At 41.7% G+C, this 15,930-nt stretch overlaps 1 protein-coding gene across 2 annotated transcripts in view; it reads left to right on the top strand.

The window, feature by feature from the left end:
- Positions 1–15,930, top strand: part of dnmt3bb.1 (DNA (cytosine-5-)-methyltransferase 3 beta, duplicate b.1) — a 33,211-nt gene that overhangs the window by 1,696 nt on the left and 15,585 nt on the right. For both annotated transcript variants that reach the window (XM_079272998.1, XM_079272997.1), the window contains exon 2: positions 5,694–5,802. In XM_079272998.1, the coding sequence (XP_079129124.1) occupies positions 5,743–5,802 (60 nt within the window). In that variant the 5' untranslated portion in view covers positions 5,694–5,742. The remainder of the gene's footprint in view (positions 1–5,693; positions 5,803–15,930) is intronic.

Below are 15,930 nucleotides of genomic sequence, written 5' to 3'. Positions count from 1 at the left end.
AGAGACGTGTCGAGCGTGTACAACAGGCGAAACACAGAGATGCAGCCGCAGCATTGCTTGATATGAGTTTAACGTCGTATCATGTATATATATATATGTGTATATATATATATATGTGTGGGGGGGGATGAAGTTAGGAGTTAGTTGAAAGTGAATTCCTACACACACGCACACAATGACATGCACGTACAATGTAAACAAACACACGTGTCTGTTTGCGCTGAGTAAACATTGAATATTGCTAAATATCTGACCAGATCTGTATATATTTACTCTTCCAATGACGAGATGAGAATTCTCGACGACCGTTGCTTTGACGTCTCGGACCCATCCACTGACAAACTGATTATAAGCGTCGAGCCCTTTGTAGCACTCCAACTCGTCTTTTGTGTAAGGACTCGGGGTGTTCACGAGATACGCGTAGATGTTGGCGTAGTTTACCGATGGAAGACAAGTAGGATCGGCACTGAAACGATCTGCACTCATCGTATAAGGATCCAAGTTACCAATAACCTTCAATTTGGCAAGGTAGCGAACCTTTGATGCACTATCCAGTGATTCAAAGTATGGTATTTTCGCCGCACTTCCTTGTTTACTCGCCGCCATGGAGGATCTGTATGTACTCCAACATGGCCGACCGACCTGGTAACTAAGGAGATCGTGACGTCAGTGAGACCACTCCATAGCTGCCAAACTAGATACATCTTATTATTGTGCTGACAACAATGACAGTCTGTTAAGCAACTCTTAACAAGTAAATGAGTAAAATAAGTTAAAAAAAACGTTCCACTAAATATTAAACTGAATGAAAGCAAAATATATACCAAGACAAGGAAATGTTTATTTTCATTGTCAGTTAATCACAATGAATCGTTTAGTGTATAAATAGACAGAAGGTAGTAGAAAAAAGCCACCCATTACATTTCCCTGGAGTCACAAGTATATAACTTATATACACAGAGAATATAACGTAACTTGTTAAATCAGTGTGACGTTAATATTTGCTTTGCTTTCCTTGCTGCATGCTGGCGTTTTTGTCCCGTTTTCTTAACCATTCATCACTGCAGTGCTTTGAAAGAAAGTGCGTTTTAAATGATTATGAATACATTATTTGGATAGCCTTTTGTATGGTTCAAATCTTATTTCAAACAAAAAGTCTTTAATAATCTAAATAGACTCTATTCAGTTTTTTTTACTGATTAACGTCGATTTAATGTTGAGAGGACGGGATATGACATGTTTTGATAATATTGTCTGAATTTAACTCGAAATTATTATTGTGCTTTGATTAACTAAGACCTGTTGTGCAGCTGAGGTGTGTTTCACTCTATGATCCTCTGATTATCCTCAATTATATTAACATTGTACGTGGTTTTCAGGAGAAGATGACATTTTTAAATCATATTAAACCACCAGAGCTGTCTATGGCTTCTCTCTAGCGTTGGGATACATTTTCACGTTCACAAATTACCTAGGATTTATTGTCAAGCATCAGGAGAAAGGACATTTGAGGAAGAATGTACTGCAGGGACTATAACAGTAGTATAGATGGAGGGTTGGTGCATGATGGGTGGCTTCTAGCAGGCCTGTAAAAGATAGATATCAGCTTAGTAAATGGAAGGTAGGAGAGTTCTTCTTTGGCAAACTTGTTGTCTGTTAGTTATAGAGAGAAATGCAATAAACTGGATTTAGTCCACCATCACATTTGAATGGGATCCCTTCAGGACCAGTATGCCCAGCAGGAGCTCTTGCAGCAACCAGTAAGTCATTATATTATATTACATATAAGCAGGTGAGCATAGAAAGCAAACGTAAATGTGTCCCATAGACCGTATAGAAAAAGTGGACATCGTCACAGTGAGGTCACCCACTGGCTTATCGACTACGGGTTTGAAGTCTTGAGTTTGCCGTTTTGTACGTCGCCATCTTGGTTTCTGGTCATCGGCATCTTGTTTTTTTGGAACCAGAAGTGATACGAGAGGGTAACGCTGAGTACAACCCAATGCAGAATACATCATTTTTAGGTGCCCAAACTTTCATGAACTGAAAACTTAAGTGAACAAGTTGAAGTTCTAAGAAGAAAATACAGACAACTCCCAGATCACGATCACCTGGTATCAGGTTATAGGTATGAATCAATTGAACATTTTCTCTCCATTAATCTTCCAATTTCGATAGCCTGGTCCGCTTCCTGTGCTCTTTTTTTCCTGAAATTTAAAATGTTTACAGTTGACGGCCCGCCATTAATCAATGGAACCGAACCACTGAATTTTTATAATTACATCGGCAAAGAAACCGTGTCTAACGTGCTGATACGTGACCTACTTAGAGGGGTCAGGATGAGCTCCGATACGGATCAGTGCATCGCAATACACTTAGTCCAGTTAGCTGTCTTTAGCTGTAGTGCACTGAAGAGGTCATGTCTGTTAACAAAAGGGCATCGTTAGCTTGGTAAGAAAATATATACAAATATTTTTAATAATTTAATCTCTAATCTAGTAATGTTTATGCTTTTGGTGTTGCAATTCAAAATGTGTGCTTCTGATCCAGGCTTATGAGTGAGTGGATGATATACTGTGTGAATGCAGTCTGTACAATAGGAAACAAAGTAGACAATGTATAAACTGTAGGACTGGATCTGAGCCTGAAGGGGCCATAAAATACATGACAGACAAGGAATGCAGCCAGCGAGAGACCCTGAGGAGCATACCCTTTGGGGAGTGAACAATCCCCTCTTGCAATGCGGCCCCTAATCTCTCGCCACCATACACAACTTTGATGTGAAGCCCCCCCCTCGTACTTTTTGTCCTCTTTTCCTGGGCCCCTCACACCTCTCTGCCCCTCAGTCTTTCCTCAGTTCTTCTAATTCATTCTCACTTCTCCGTTTCTAAAAGCCAAAGCATGTTTCTGCAAAGACACAGTGAATAAACACTTCAATATAAAGGTTCAGCACAGTATCGACACACACATTGCTACTTAATCGTCATGTTCAAGCAAAAAGCTGATTGGATGAGCAAGAAGGGAAAACAGCAAACAACCACAGACACATTCAGTAAACAGTAACGCTACAAGATGTTAAGATGGCAAAAGCATTCATTCATACACATGGGGTTGGGTGTATTCTATTTACTTTTTGTAATTTAACTAAACGTTAAATTACTTTAGGGAGAACTATCCATTCATACCAACGCAATCTGAGAACTGGTACTGCAGTACCTACAATTGATATAGAATCCTCTATCACAGTATATGTCATTTTATATCCCAATATTGATATATACGTATGTTGTCTGTAAAATCAATTTAGAAACTCTATGGATAAAATAACTTTTTGAGGATAAATAATTAATTAAATATGTGACGAATACAGACACATCATGCAAAACATGCTGCAAAACATCATATAAATACAGGTGGCAACCAGTTATGAAAGGTGAGTCCAACGTGGAAGTGCCTTAATCTTGCATTCTTTCAAATAGCCAGCAGGGGGCGACTCCTCTGGTTGCAGAAACTCGTGTGATTGTACAGAAGTCAATAACAGAATGACCCTACTTCCCACTTGATTTATTACATCAGTAAACATGAGTTCATGGTCTCAATCACTAGTTTCAAGACTTCTTCCATACGGCATGATGTTCATCTCGATTATGGTCCCATTTAGATGAAAATAGACGATAAAGCAGGGTATGCATTTCTACCTGGTCCGAGAGTTGTGCTTGTTTTCGTCTAACTTTAACCCTTTCACAGTGCATTTTCAGTTCATGAAAGTCAATTGAAACATTTTGGTTGCCTAAAAATGTCCTATTCAGTGTTCGGTTGTACTTAGCTCTTGTGTCACTTCTGGTCGACAACGATCACAATGTTGAACTCGAGGCTTCAAAACTCATAAATCGATGAGGCATGCAGACTTCACCAGGTTGGCCGTCCCATAATGTTTCGTTTCCCTCTTCATAAGTAAGTGCTCGCAAAGGTAACTTTACCAAATCTGCAAATGTCCCCTGCAGAGACAAATCCAGATCTGAATGATCGTTAGCAGCAGGCACCCGTTTGGTCTGCTTTTTGTGTGCAGGTCAAAGGTCAAAGGCGGGAAGAGAGGAGTGGGTGTTGACATCCCTTTGAGTCATGAACTCCTTCACCTCTCTGCAGCCGGGTGAAGGAGAGAGTCCCTGAGCTCAGATTATTAATATGTAGCCGATTGATGTCAGAGGCGGTTTGTGTCAGTCAGAGGGCATCAACCTCTGCACACAGAACAACGTGACTTCCTCCTGCCAGCCACCACAGACTGTGTGTGAACACACATTACTCATGGTGTGGGGGACATAAATCTGTTCAGACAAGTCACATTTTAGGAACTCACCTTCCTTTTCGGGGACAGAAAGCTCACAATATCGAAACATTACATTTCGTGGCAAGAGTCGATATAATGTCAAGCAAGTTGCATGTTGCTGTAATCGCTCCTCCTGTCCTGTCCAAACACGCCATGAAGAGGTAACCAAGCATCGTTTAGAGCCTCCTCGTGAATATAATCAGTGGTTGACATTTTGAATGCTGAGGGCTTTGAGTTTGTGTTTAGGACTGCAACTAATTCACAGCAAATTTTTATTGGATTTAGTGTAGAAAATACGCCAATATCCCAATTTCCTAGTGTCCAAAATAACACGTACATTTTTGTAGACATTTTTGTAGACTCTGACACAGAGGTATTGATTTAATTCTGGTCATTTTTGAGGCTGTACACTGCAAAACAAGTTAGTGAGATAGTATTTTGAATTGGATTAACTTGTGCTGACTACACAATAATGAATTTAACATTCTCTTTAAGAATTTTAAGAATTAATTTTCTCTTTCCCCTCTAAGAGTTTTCTTTTTTTTGTTTTACATTTCCTTGTTATTGTGAGATTCGTTTCTATGGATTTCCAGGCAGATTAACGTGAGTAAAACTAAAACTGACTGTCGGCTGGCTACCTGAGGTCTGCAGGTCTCTCTGTCCAGGCTTGTTTGACAAAGCTAATGACACTGTCACCTCCTTGAATTTTAAACTAAAACACACACACACACACACACTTACATTCAAATCAAAATATGCATTCCTGTACAGCAGCGTGGAGGCTCCAAAGAATGTGCAGTCACACAATGAACAGAATAATGCAGAAGTACTGCATACATAATGCATGTACAAACGCATAGACTGTCACTTATTTTGTTCACTTACACACACACACACACACACACACACACACACATTCAGACAGGCTTGTGTATCTGTTTATCTCAGGATTGTATGGGCATGTCAGATCTGCTCCAACTCACTCATGGAGAACAGGAGAGGCCAGCGTCATCCTCTCCTCTTCCAGTCTTTCTCTTTCTGTTTGAGCCTCGGCCTCTCCACTTTTTCAGTCACACAGCTGTATTTCTGGTCATAAATTACATAAATTACATTCAGGAGATGAAAATATAATTTTTTGTTTAAGTTGAATTGGCTTCATTGAGAAAATTCTGAATGGATTCACAAGAAAGCTCTCAGATTTTGACTGCAAGCACAGAAGCCGACAGATGATTTTCAAAAAGAGCGACAGAGAAGCGGACAAACATTAAATGACGATGCTGTGATATTGACTGTTGATGATCCACAACACCGGGTCATTCGTCCCGTTTTATTTTCTGACTGTTTCCTTGTTTTGTGTTTCGTCCAGGTTTGAAAAAGAGTCAGCACAGCCTCTGGACCAGTCGACTGCAACAGCGATGCCTTCCAATAAATACTCTGCTGCGATCATGGATGATAGCAACAACATGACAGCCACGGTGAGTCACACACACACACACACACACACACACACACACACACACACACACACACACACACACACACACACACAGGTCACAGCCATGAGAGGTCACAGTGTGCTCTTACCGTTGTCTATATGGAAAAAGAAAGTTAAAGCCATTTATAAAAACCACAGTCCCTCGCATTAACACCCACGTACACACACACACACACACACACACACACTTACGACCACTCCCTGAAACTTTCTCTGTGCCAGCTGTTGTTTTAAACGAGTGTGTGTGTCGATGCCAAGGCAGATGCCCGGACAAGAGTGCCAGCATGTTATATGGGCCTAATTGAGAATGCATGTTGGCTGTGATGCTGTGTGCACGTGCCACACACCCACATACACACATCACAGCTGCATCTACATAAAGAGGATATGTGGTATTGATAGAAGGATGGAGGCAGTAAACAGCGGAGGGAGGAAGGAAGGAGGCAAGAAAAAGGATTTATGGAAGGATTGAGGACAATTGCTTCTTTATATGGGTTCACACACGCACAAACACACACACATGCATATGTTTACTGATTCACATGCTGCCCTCAAGTCGTGTTTACCGTGCTAACGAGAAGAGTCCATATGAACACTCTCCTCTTGTCAGATTCACAACCTCGTAAGTGGAAATGTTCTGAAAGCTCAGTTTTCTCCAGACGTGTTGGCTGACATCAGGAATGGTCCTTGGAAGCTGATTTTTTGAAGGAGGGTTAGGTAAGGTATTGTAGTGCTGCAACGGAGCATAAAACTCGCGGTTCAGATCGAATCACAGATTGGTTCAGCACAAAAGAAAAAAAGGATTTTATCAAGTGTGTTATGATGTGGTGTGTTCATGGACCCGAATGCAGACTCAGACAGCAGAGTTCAATTTCAAAACCACGATAATTTATTTCTCTCAGTCAAGGGAAAAGACAGGAAATGGACAAAGTCAATAGGAGGCGTCTCCACGCCTCCGCACGGTTCCAAGCCGGAAAGTGGCTAATCCTGCTGAGCGGCAGACGAAGCCGACAGGAAAACTGTCAAACGTCAGTACGGAGGCGCGTCCTCGCGCTCCGCTCGGATCTTAGCCGGGAAGTGGCCGGTCTGCGTCCGCGGCTGGCAGGCAGGCTGGATCGTCTGTGTGACACCCGAGGCTCGACACAGGAACGCCAAGACTACACAGTTGATCTCCGAGGAACGAACTGGAAGGCTTCCTCGTACAGGTGGAAACCCGAGGCTCGACACTGTATGGCAGGCAAGTTGAAAAAGCGAAATGCATCGTTAGTCGCGGATCTTCAGAGAGTGAACAAATGGACTACTCACGGGTCGGAATACCAGGTAGGTAGTGGTGTCACGGATCACGGATCGATCTGTGATCCGTTCGGATCACCCCTCACGGTTCGGATCACTCGTGAACCGCGGATCAATCGAGTATTCTTTTTTTTTTACAGCGTAATCATCATAGTGTGTCATAAAGTTCTACTGCTGCTGTTCCTTTTCAAGTAACAAGTCCCCGAATATCAATGCAGAGTGTCAGTGAACAGATATAAAGCAGTAGTGTGTTCACGTGAACGGAGCAGCTTAGAAGTATTTAACGGTGAAGTCATGGCGAGCGGAGGAACGTCAGAAGCCGCGGCGTCATTTAAATCGCAAGTTTTGTCTTCCCTGTAACGTATAATGACGGATGAGGGTGGTGGACAAAGCGTTACGGTATGTAGGCGTTATTTAAAGAGAAAGACACACGACAACGGCAAAACATCGGCATGTCCACACATATGAAGAGCCACCATCCCGTCTGTCAGCGACGGGGACACTCCGGTGTAGAAAACAAAGGATTTCTAAATCTGGTTAAAATGCTTGAGCCACGCTACGACGTCCACGTACGCACCCACTTCAGTGTGAAGCTGTTCCAGACCTCTATGAAAAGGAAAAGACTGCAGAGACTGCTTTCACCACGGCGGAGTGATTCTTAGTCAGGTGCTGTAGACACGCCCCCTCTGTGAGAGTCACACACACACACACCTGGGCAGGTGCTGACAGAAGTGGCAGAGTGAAGCTAGACAGGCCCAATAATATTCCAGTCACCACAGAAAGGTCGACCCTCTCCCCAGACAATGGAGATATTCTCATCTTTTTGAAAATAATGTCACAGTAATGTAACATTATTGTGTATTTGAATGACCTGACAGGAAGTAAACACAGACCCAAGTTGTTGCCGAGCAGTTCAGTTCAGTGTAAACGGTGGAAGCTAGCTCACTGGCTGTTTCTTTCTTTCAGTATTGATCAAAGGACGAGGATATCAACATAACTCATGTTGCACTTAAACTTAACAGAATTCTTGAATGTATTATTATTTTTATTTATTTATTTCATTTTATTTCAAATTGGACATCTTCAATATTTTTGTTTTCATGTAAGACTATCGCCCAAAGTTCTTTGCTTTAAGTGTTCTTGAAGTTCTTTAATAAATGGAAAGCAAAGTTATATTTGTCTCCTCCCCTTTTCTTTGTTGATCCAAAAAATGATCCGAACCGTGACTCCTGAACCGTGATCCGACCCGTGAGGTTTGTGATCCGTGACACCCCTACAGGTAGGTAAACGGACGGACTGACAACTGGAATGAGAGTGACAGGAGTATTTATGTCAGCTGGAGGCGATCACAGGAGATGAGGCACAGCTGTGCCTACGGAGAGAGGCGCGGCAGTGGGCGGGACTCGTAGGAGGACCCTACTGAGGGAAATACAGCAGAGTTAGACACAAATCCTCACAAAGTGTGTTTTATTTTCCATCTTATTTTCACTGCTGCATTTCTTCTGAAATGTATTTTACTTGATTTGATGCATCCTATCAACTGATATGAATGTGCATGCTGCACAAATGGGTACTCATTTTAATATCTTTAACTTTATTTTTGTCACTGTTATGAGTGGTTGGTAGATTTGGAAGCGAAGACTGTGGTGTGTGTGAACCCCCACGGCGCCACACTGGGTGAAGTTAGCAGTAAGGTTACGCCCTCGGGAAGATGATGGCTGAAAAACGCTTATTTCGGTGACCTGTAGTGATTTAGTCTCCAGTATTATCATTATGCCCCCTTCTATTTCCCGCCTTATGTTACCGGCACGCTGGCTTGCTAAATAGTTAGCGTCTGTGACTTCCATACGGTGACAGTAACTCACAAGCGTCTACGTTGTCGTCGCCTAGGTGCCGTGTTTTCACGACTTAACCACTTGAACGCCAATCAGTTTGTTTAAACGAGCTCACAAGTTCCATTTGAAGGCAGCAACACAGAAACTTTCACAATCTGTACACACACTTTTACTCTCTGTTTCATATGTACCCACACACACACACATGCTTATGTGCACACACACTTACAACCACAGACACACGCTCACACACACACACACTTAATGAGGCTCCTGTCGTACGTTACTGCTGGTTCCTCTTTTTCAGTCTCATATATCACTCCGTGTCTGAGAGGGACACTTCCTTCTCTCCGCCATCTGCCTTCCTCTTCTTTCCTTCTCTCTTTTCTCTCCATCTGTCCTTTTTTTCTTCTTAACATCACAACTCTAATCCCTCTCTTCTGTGTGTTGTTTGCCCATCTCTACATCAACCGGCTTAGCGGCACACCTTCACATGTGCGATATGAGGACTGAAGGATTCATTTCAAGTTTAGACAGCTTGACAGCAGGCATGTGATTGTTAACCCAACAAATCCTAAAAGAGTAACTAAACCCCAAACCAAAACAATGATTAAGGATATCAAGTGACTTGCTGATGGATTCAGGTCTTAATCTTTACATTTAAGTGCAAAGTTAATGAATTCTTCATATTGTGTTAACGTATGCATAGTGACTGCTCTCTACTGGTAGAAACCTGGCTATTGCATATGTTTTTTGCTATTTGCTGATCCAGAGGCAGGTGATGAGTATGGAGGCAGCTTTGTCACCAACAAACACCCCTTACCTGCTCGCTCCTATTAAACCAGTGTCTCCGCTGTGTCTAGGAAGGAAGCGTGCATCGACACGCGGTACTGCCCGCTCATCTTAGCACCACTTAGCGAGCTAACGTCACAGCTCAGCCAAGGAGGACGGCATTAATGTTTTAATGATGTTTAACAAGTAGTATTTGTGAGATGGAATCTCGTCCACGAGTAGATGCACGCTTTCAGTAGAAGGAAAGTAGCATCGTGTAGTTCCTACTCGATGATCATGATTTGTGGTAAAGAGACACTCCTGTTAAAATGTATTTTTTGGCACATTTCTACAGCCACAAACTCACACCACAACAGTCGAGATTGATAAATAGCACAGATAAGAGGACAAATACGGATTTTGGGGTTAACTGTCCCTTTTATTTTTTATTTTTTTTCTCTGTGTATGTAATTTATTGACCCTATGGTCACATTGTGTTTTTTATGCTTTTAAATTTCTGCTCTGTTAAGCACTTTGTGATTTTATGTCTGTGAAAAGCGCTCTATAAATACATTTTATTATTATTGTTATTATTTAAGGAAAACAAACTTCTGCACTAATTTCACTGTAGAAAAAAAGAAGTTCATTTTGTGCATCTTGGAGTTGTGTAACTGTCTGGAAAGTATTGAGGAGGACGGGAGATGCTGCCCTTCATTCCACTCTCTCTACTTGTTGTCAATTTTGCAAGCTTGCATCGTTGAAGAGGTTTACAGCCTGACAGACAAAAAAAAAGCTGTATTTTCTTTGCCAACAAAAGAAGACACGCTCAGAGCCTTGATAGTTTACTGCACGCAGCATTTTGGGGCAGTCCTGTCCAAGTGTTAGCCGCGTGCCGCTTCTAATCATTTAGGCCTCGCTAAGATGTTTTGACAGGCCGGAGCCGGAGCGCCGCGGGGCAGACTGTTGTTCGGTGTGGAATGTGTGCTTGACGTAGGTTGGTGAAATCTGCACAATGCAAGACTTAACATACTGCTTTAGCAAACACACACCGAGTCATGGAGAGTGCAGGATGCATGAGACACATGTTCCACACACTTGACACTGCAGTAGTGGTGATTGAAATAGTTGTACGCACATTATTGGTTCTGTAATGGAGAGAAAAGAGGGAGGCAGAGGGGGGAGAAGAGGGTGACTTGTGTTACTTTAATGCTTCATTGGGCATGTTCATGTCACAGGGGATGGATACCAAGGAAGGCAGGTTACGTAATGGAGGACAATGATGATGGTAATAGTCACAAAGCCACCTGGCCCACATCAAATCACATTTTCTGTTCAGGTCCTAAACTAGAGCTGTCTCTGCTGTGTACTTACAGCAGTTTTTCCCCCCTCATCTTTTACTAAAGCAGACCTGGTCTGGTTTAGTCCAGAGAGAGAGAGAGAGAGAGGGAGGGAGAGAGAGAGGGAGGGAGGGAGAGAGAGAGAGGGAGGGAGAGAGAGAGAGAGAGAGAGAGAGGGACAGAGAGAGAGGGAGAGAGAGGGAGGGAGAGAGGGGGCAATAAAGTGGTAACATGAAAGTTGGGACGATGTAGAAAGTGAAAAGGAACAAGAGGGTCCAATTTTGAATTTTAAGTGAATTGTCTATTGTCGCAAAGAGTAAATCTCAGTCTGGTTGGAGCAAATAAAATAAAACTTTATGTGAGAAATAGTTGCTGCCGTTCTTTGCTAATCATTAAATGACGGAGAGAGAAACGGATCAATTTGATTCGCTTTCTTGCCGTTAGAGTTAGAAGAGAAGATCGACGCCGCTGTAATGTTTGCATGCTACACGTGTTGTGTCAAAACAAGATTCACAGTTTTACAATCTTTTATTTTCTCATCATTGAATTGTGTGTTTTTGTGCACCTCTATCGATGACAATAACAAAGTACATTTTTGACAGTTTACACTGACTTTGGGGTTGAAATTATTTTTCGGGACGTTCGCAGAGACTTGCAGCCTATAACATAATGTCTCACACCTTTATTGGTTTGCTCTATTAGAAATGATGTGAGACAAAACATCGCTCGAAGCACTTTTCTACCTGGAGCCAACAATGAAGAGCTCAGTCTCGCTCTGGAGGTTCACTCTCTCGCTGCGGCTTTGTGTCTCGGCTTTCTTTCTGCTGCAGCTGAGGAGTAGCCTCTTTCACTGGATTGCCTTTGGTTGGATTAAATGTCTTCAAGGGGCTGTGCCTTAGAACAAAAGGTCTGCAATTTGAAACAGTCACAAAGAGAAAATGACCCAACCAATCAAAATCAAATGTTCAGGCGGGAAAATGTTGAATCTGAAGATCTAGAAATAGAACCAACTGTTGATGATGACAAATCTTTTGTTGATTAGTTCTAAGCTGGATGCAAAAGTTACAAATGAAGGTGGACGCATGTTCAAGTCCGAGAGGTTTCCGTGGATGTTTCCGGTCCCAAGTTGAATGAATGAATGAATGAATGAATGAATGAATGAATTTTATTTATATAGCGCTTTTCACAGACAGTACTATCACAAAGTGCTTAACAGAGCAGACATTTAAAAGCATAACAAACACAATGTGACCCTAGGGTCAATAAATTATCTACACAGAGTGAATACAAAATGTTAAAGAATAAAATAAAAATAAAATAAAAATGTAAAACATATTTTAAGAGCAGGTCTAGGACATGGGTTTACTTTTACACAAGTTGTCCTGCAGAGGATTCTTTCTGTCAACATCAGAAGTCCTTACTGGGTGTAAATATATGAATGAGAGACAGGAAGCTGCTAAATTGAGCTGCAAGGTCAGTCTATCGCCCCTGAAGTCATGTTGTTTTTTTATGTTTCAATGTGTTAGTTAGTGTAAGAGGAGTGTGCATGTGGCCCCTAACGTACAGCTGTGCTGCAGGGACTCAGATGTCCTCCAGCTGTGATCTTTCATCCTTGGCTGTTAAAATATCAGAGAGGATCGTGGAGGTCAGATTACTCTATGCCCATTTTCATTTAACACAGTCCAGTCGGGAAGAGACACTTGTCCAACTTTTATCCACTGAAAAGTTGCCTCAATTACAGCAAAATGTGAAGATTTTAAAAGGTGAGTGAATGAATGGGCTGAAAGCAACACACAGACTTCACAGATTTTCACCGGGATTGTTTCTGTTTTCTACAAATGAAAATCACATAAAAAACAAAACATAGTGAGCTACAGCTGGCCTGAAAACCACTGCTTACCATTCAAGCCCATAGACCTGGACACTCTGCATTGTTCTCTGCACTCTGCAATTGTCTGGGCAGATGGACAGATTACGACTCTACACAGTAGTCAATGCAGTGTAAACATGTGACGGCTTCTTCAAACAAATGTTTCTATCCCGTCCCTCTTAAGCCCGAAGTGCTGCTCTACCTTCTTTCATCACTTGTTCCTCCCAAACTGTCTTCCTGCTCGCTCGGCTGTCACTCACCACCTCCAGAACCCAGAAAGGCCTCTTGCCTCTCTCTTCTGCTGTCGATCCTCAAGTGCTGAGATATGACACTTTCACATACAGTGGTCAATTTCAATAGTTTGATCCTCTACAAAAAATCCTCTGATTTCAGCTTTTCACACGTTAGGATTTACTGCATTTCTCTGTTTTGCACCAAAGTAAATTGAATTTGATACAATTTAATTGTGGCATGTAATATATGAGGTACAATTCCAGGGGTATTCATTGCTAGAGGTATTTATGGTCTTCGGAAGATGATCCCAAATAAGTTTGTTGACTCTCTGACCTTTCTCCAGAGCAGCCATCAGGTCAGACGTTCTCCTTGACCAATGCTTGTGTCTACAACAAGGCGCTGCATCGATTTCTGTACATGTTCATGTCCCTAAATAATTATTCTGAATGTTTTTTTGGTGACCCTGTGCTGACCGTTTCTCTCTCTCTTTTTCTTTTTCTCTTATTCCTGCCAGCAGTTCTCACTCTCAACCATCTGCAGCACACACTTTACTCACAGGTTCACCGGGTTCATGTATTATTGGGGAGATTTGGCATCACAACCACTCTCACACACCACATGCATTCTTTTACAACGTTTAACGATCGCAAACAGCCTCAGATACGCGTAGCTGGGAGTTTTTCCTTAACAAGTCAGCACGATCTCACAGTTTGTCCATTTGTTGAACAGCTGCTCCGTCTCTCCTCCCCCCTCTCTCTGCTTTGTTCCATCTTTGTCTATTTTGCACTAAATCAACAGAATTTTGTAAATGAAAGACTCATTGTGTATAAAACTAAAGTCCTGTTTTGTTTTTACAGTTTACAGTTACAACTGTAACCAAGAGTTTAATGTGACCAACCACAGACTGGTTGCAAAATGTACTCGTTTGCAAATCTAACAACCGTTTGCATATTTTACCAGCTTTTCTCCGGTTCATTGTGTGCCCTGACCACATATTCACTCCAGTTGCACAACACATTGACTTATATTTAATTTGTGGAAGTTAACGAATAACAATGCTGGCTAACATATTATTTAAAGCATACGTTGAATCAGCTGAGGGAACTTGGGTAAAATGCTTGATCTTTTTTCATTATCTCATTTATCAAACACATGTAATCATAGATGTATTAAACCAAGAGATCCCTTCACCCGGACTGATTTCTGTGAGATAAAAAGAATAATCTTTTACCTAACTTATCAGACCTTTCCATAAAGAATGTTTAACATTGAGCTCAGAGCTGTCACTTGTTCTTATTCTTTTCATGGTGAAGAAATGTTTTGTGTGAACGTCAAAGCGTACAGGCGGCGATTATGAACTCCCCAGTGATTCAACTTATTAAAAAGTAGCAATGCACACTCTACGGAAACAGCACGTTCATGGCTCGAAGGAGACAGAACTCAAACATGTCTTTTGTGCAGTATAACACAGTTATGGCATAAATCATAAGAAAAGAAGAAAAGCAAGATTAATTACTTTGATGATTTATTTCACATTTGTTTTGGGGTCCGGAGGGTTAACAATAGTTTCCATAATTTATTCTTATTAATTCTTATAATTTATTGAGCTGTAGCTAATGTTTTGTTATCAGTGCTGTGCATCCCTAGTTTTCTCTTTCACACACACACACACACACACACACATACATACATAAGCGAACACATACACATATTTAGAGACACGTGTGTCTAAATCTTCCCAGCTGTTACCTTAATATATCAGTATCTGTACATCTTTTATACTCCGCCCTCCTCTAATCTGAGCGGGCAAAGAGTGGGGATTAGCTGCAATCGGTACTTTTAAGTGTATCAAGCACAAGTCCAAACAAGGCTGCCACGGATATGCGCCTCGTAGGTTCACTCCTTCACCGCTGTCGAGGTGAGCGATGAAGTGATGCAGAGAAAGAAACCGCTTTTCTGCTCACCTTCAGGCAACCTCTGCTGATCTCTCTCTCTAAAGTAATGACTCACTGTCACTGGTAGCTAATGCCTCTCACAGATTCATAATCCTCTGCGTTATTCTTCTACGGATACTGTTGTTTGTGTTGAGTCAGTGTTTGATTTGCACACCTTTTTCTGTGACTTTTATAAGAACAAGAATGTGTTTCGTTGACAACGTCCCAAGGGGAAGGCAGGGTTTGGCTCCATCTTGCAAAAGACATTCATTCAAGAGCTTTAGGGTTCAGATCATCAGTCCAATCAGCAGCTGCTTTGTGTTCATTTATTTCGTTTGGTCAACAAAAAAACATTTCAGTGCTTGTGATATTCCTCTGGTGTTTACTTGCATGTGTTGTGGACGTACTGCATCCTGCCAGTCTTTGTGTCGATGTCAGCCAGCACATTAAACATACTGTCATCATCATCGTCAGCTGTGGGTGGGTTGGCAGGTGAAGGCTATGTGGAGGTCTGTTGTCACAGGCAACACTCGCTGTTTGTTTCTGAGTTTTTATTTATTCTTTGTTAGCTTCTATATAGTAGTGAGTACTTATAGAAGGCTTCATATGAAATACAAAAATACAGTGGAAATTACTGATAGTGATCACGTCTGTCTGGGTCAAATTGATCACAATAAGCTGATGATTATCATAACCATCTAATTGACATAGCATTAAAGCATACAGTTATGAAATACAAAGCTTCCCTTTTTACAGGCTTGCTGCCAATTCCTTTGTCTTTTCTAAGGGCTCGCATGAGGCATGAGGCTTTGTCGTTTTTTGGCTGGCTCTGTG

Source organism: Melanostigma gelatinosum, assembly GCF_949748355.1.
Source record: "Melanostigma gelatinosum genome assembly, chromosome: 8".
NCBI lineage: Eukaryota > Metazoa > Chordata > Actinopteri > Perciformes > Zoarcidae > Melanostigma > Melanostigma gelatinosum.
The sequence above is the reverse complement of the archived record's forward strand: the minus strand, read 5'-3'. Positions and strand labels throughout refer to the sequence as shown.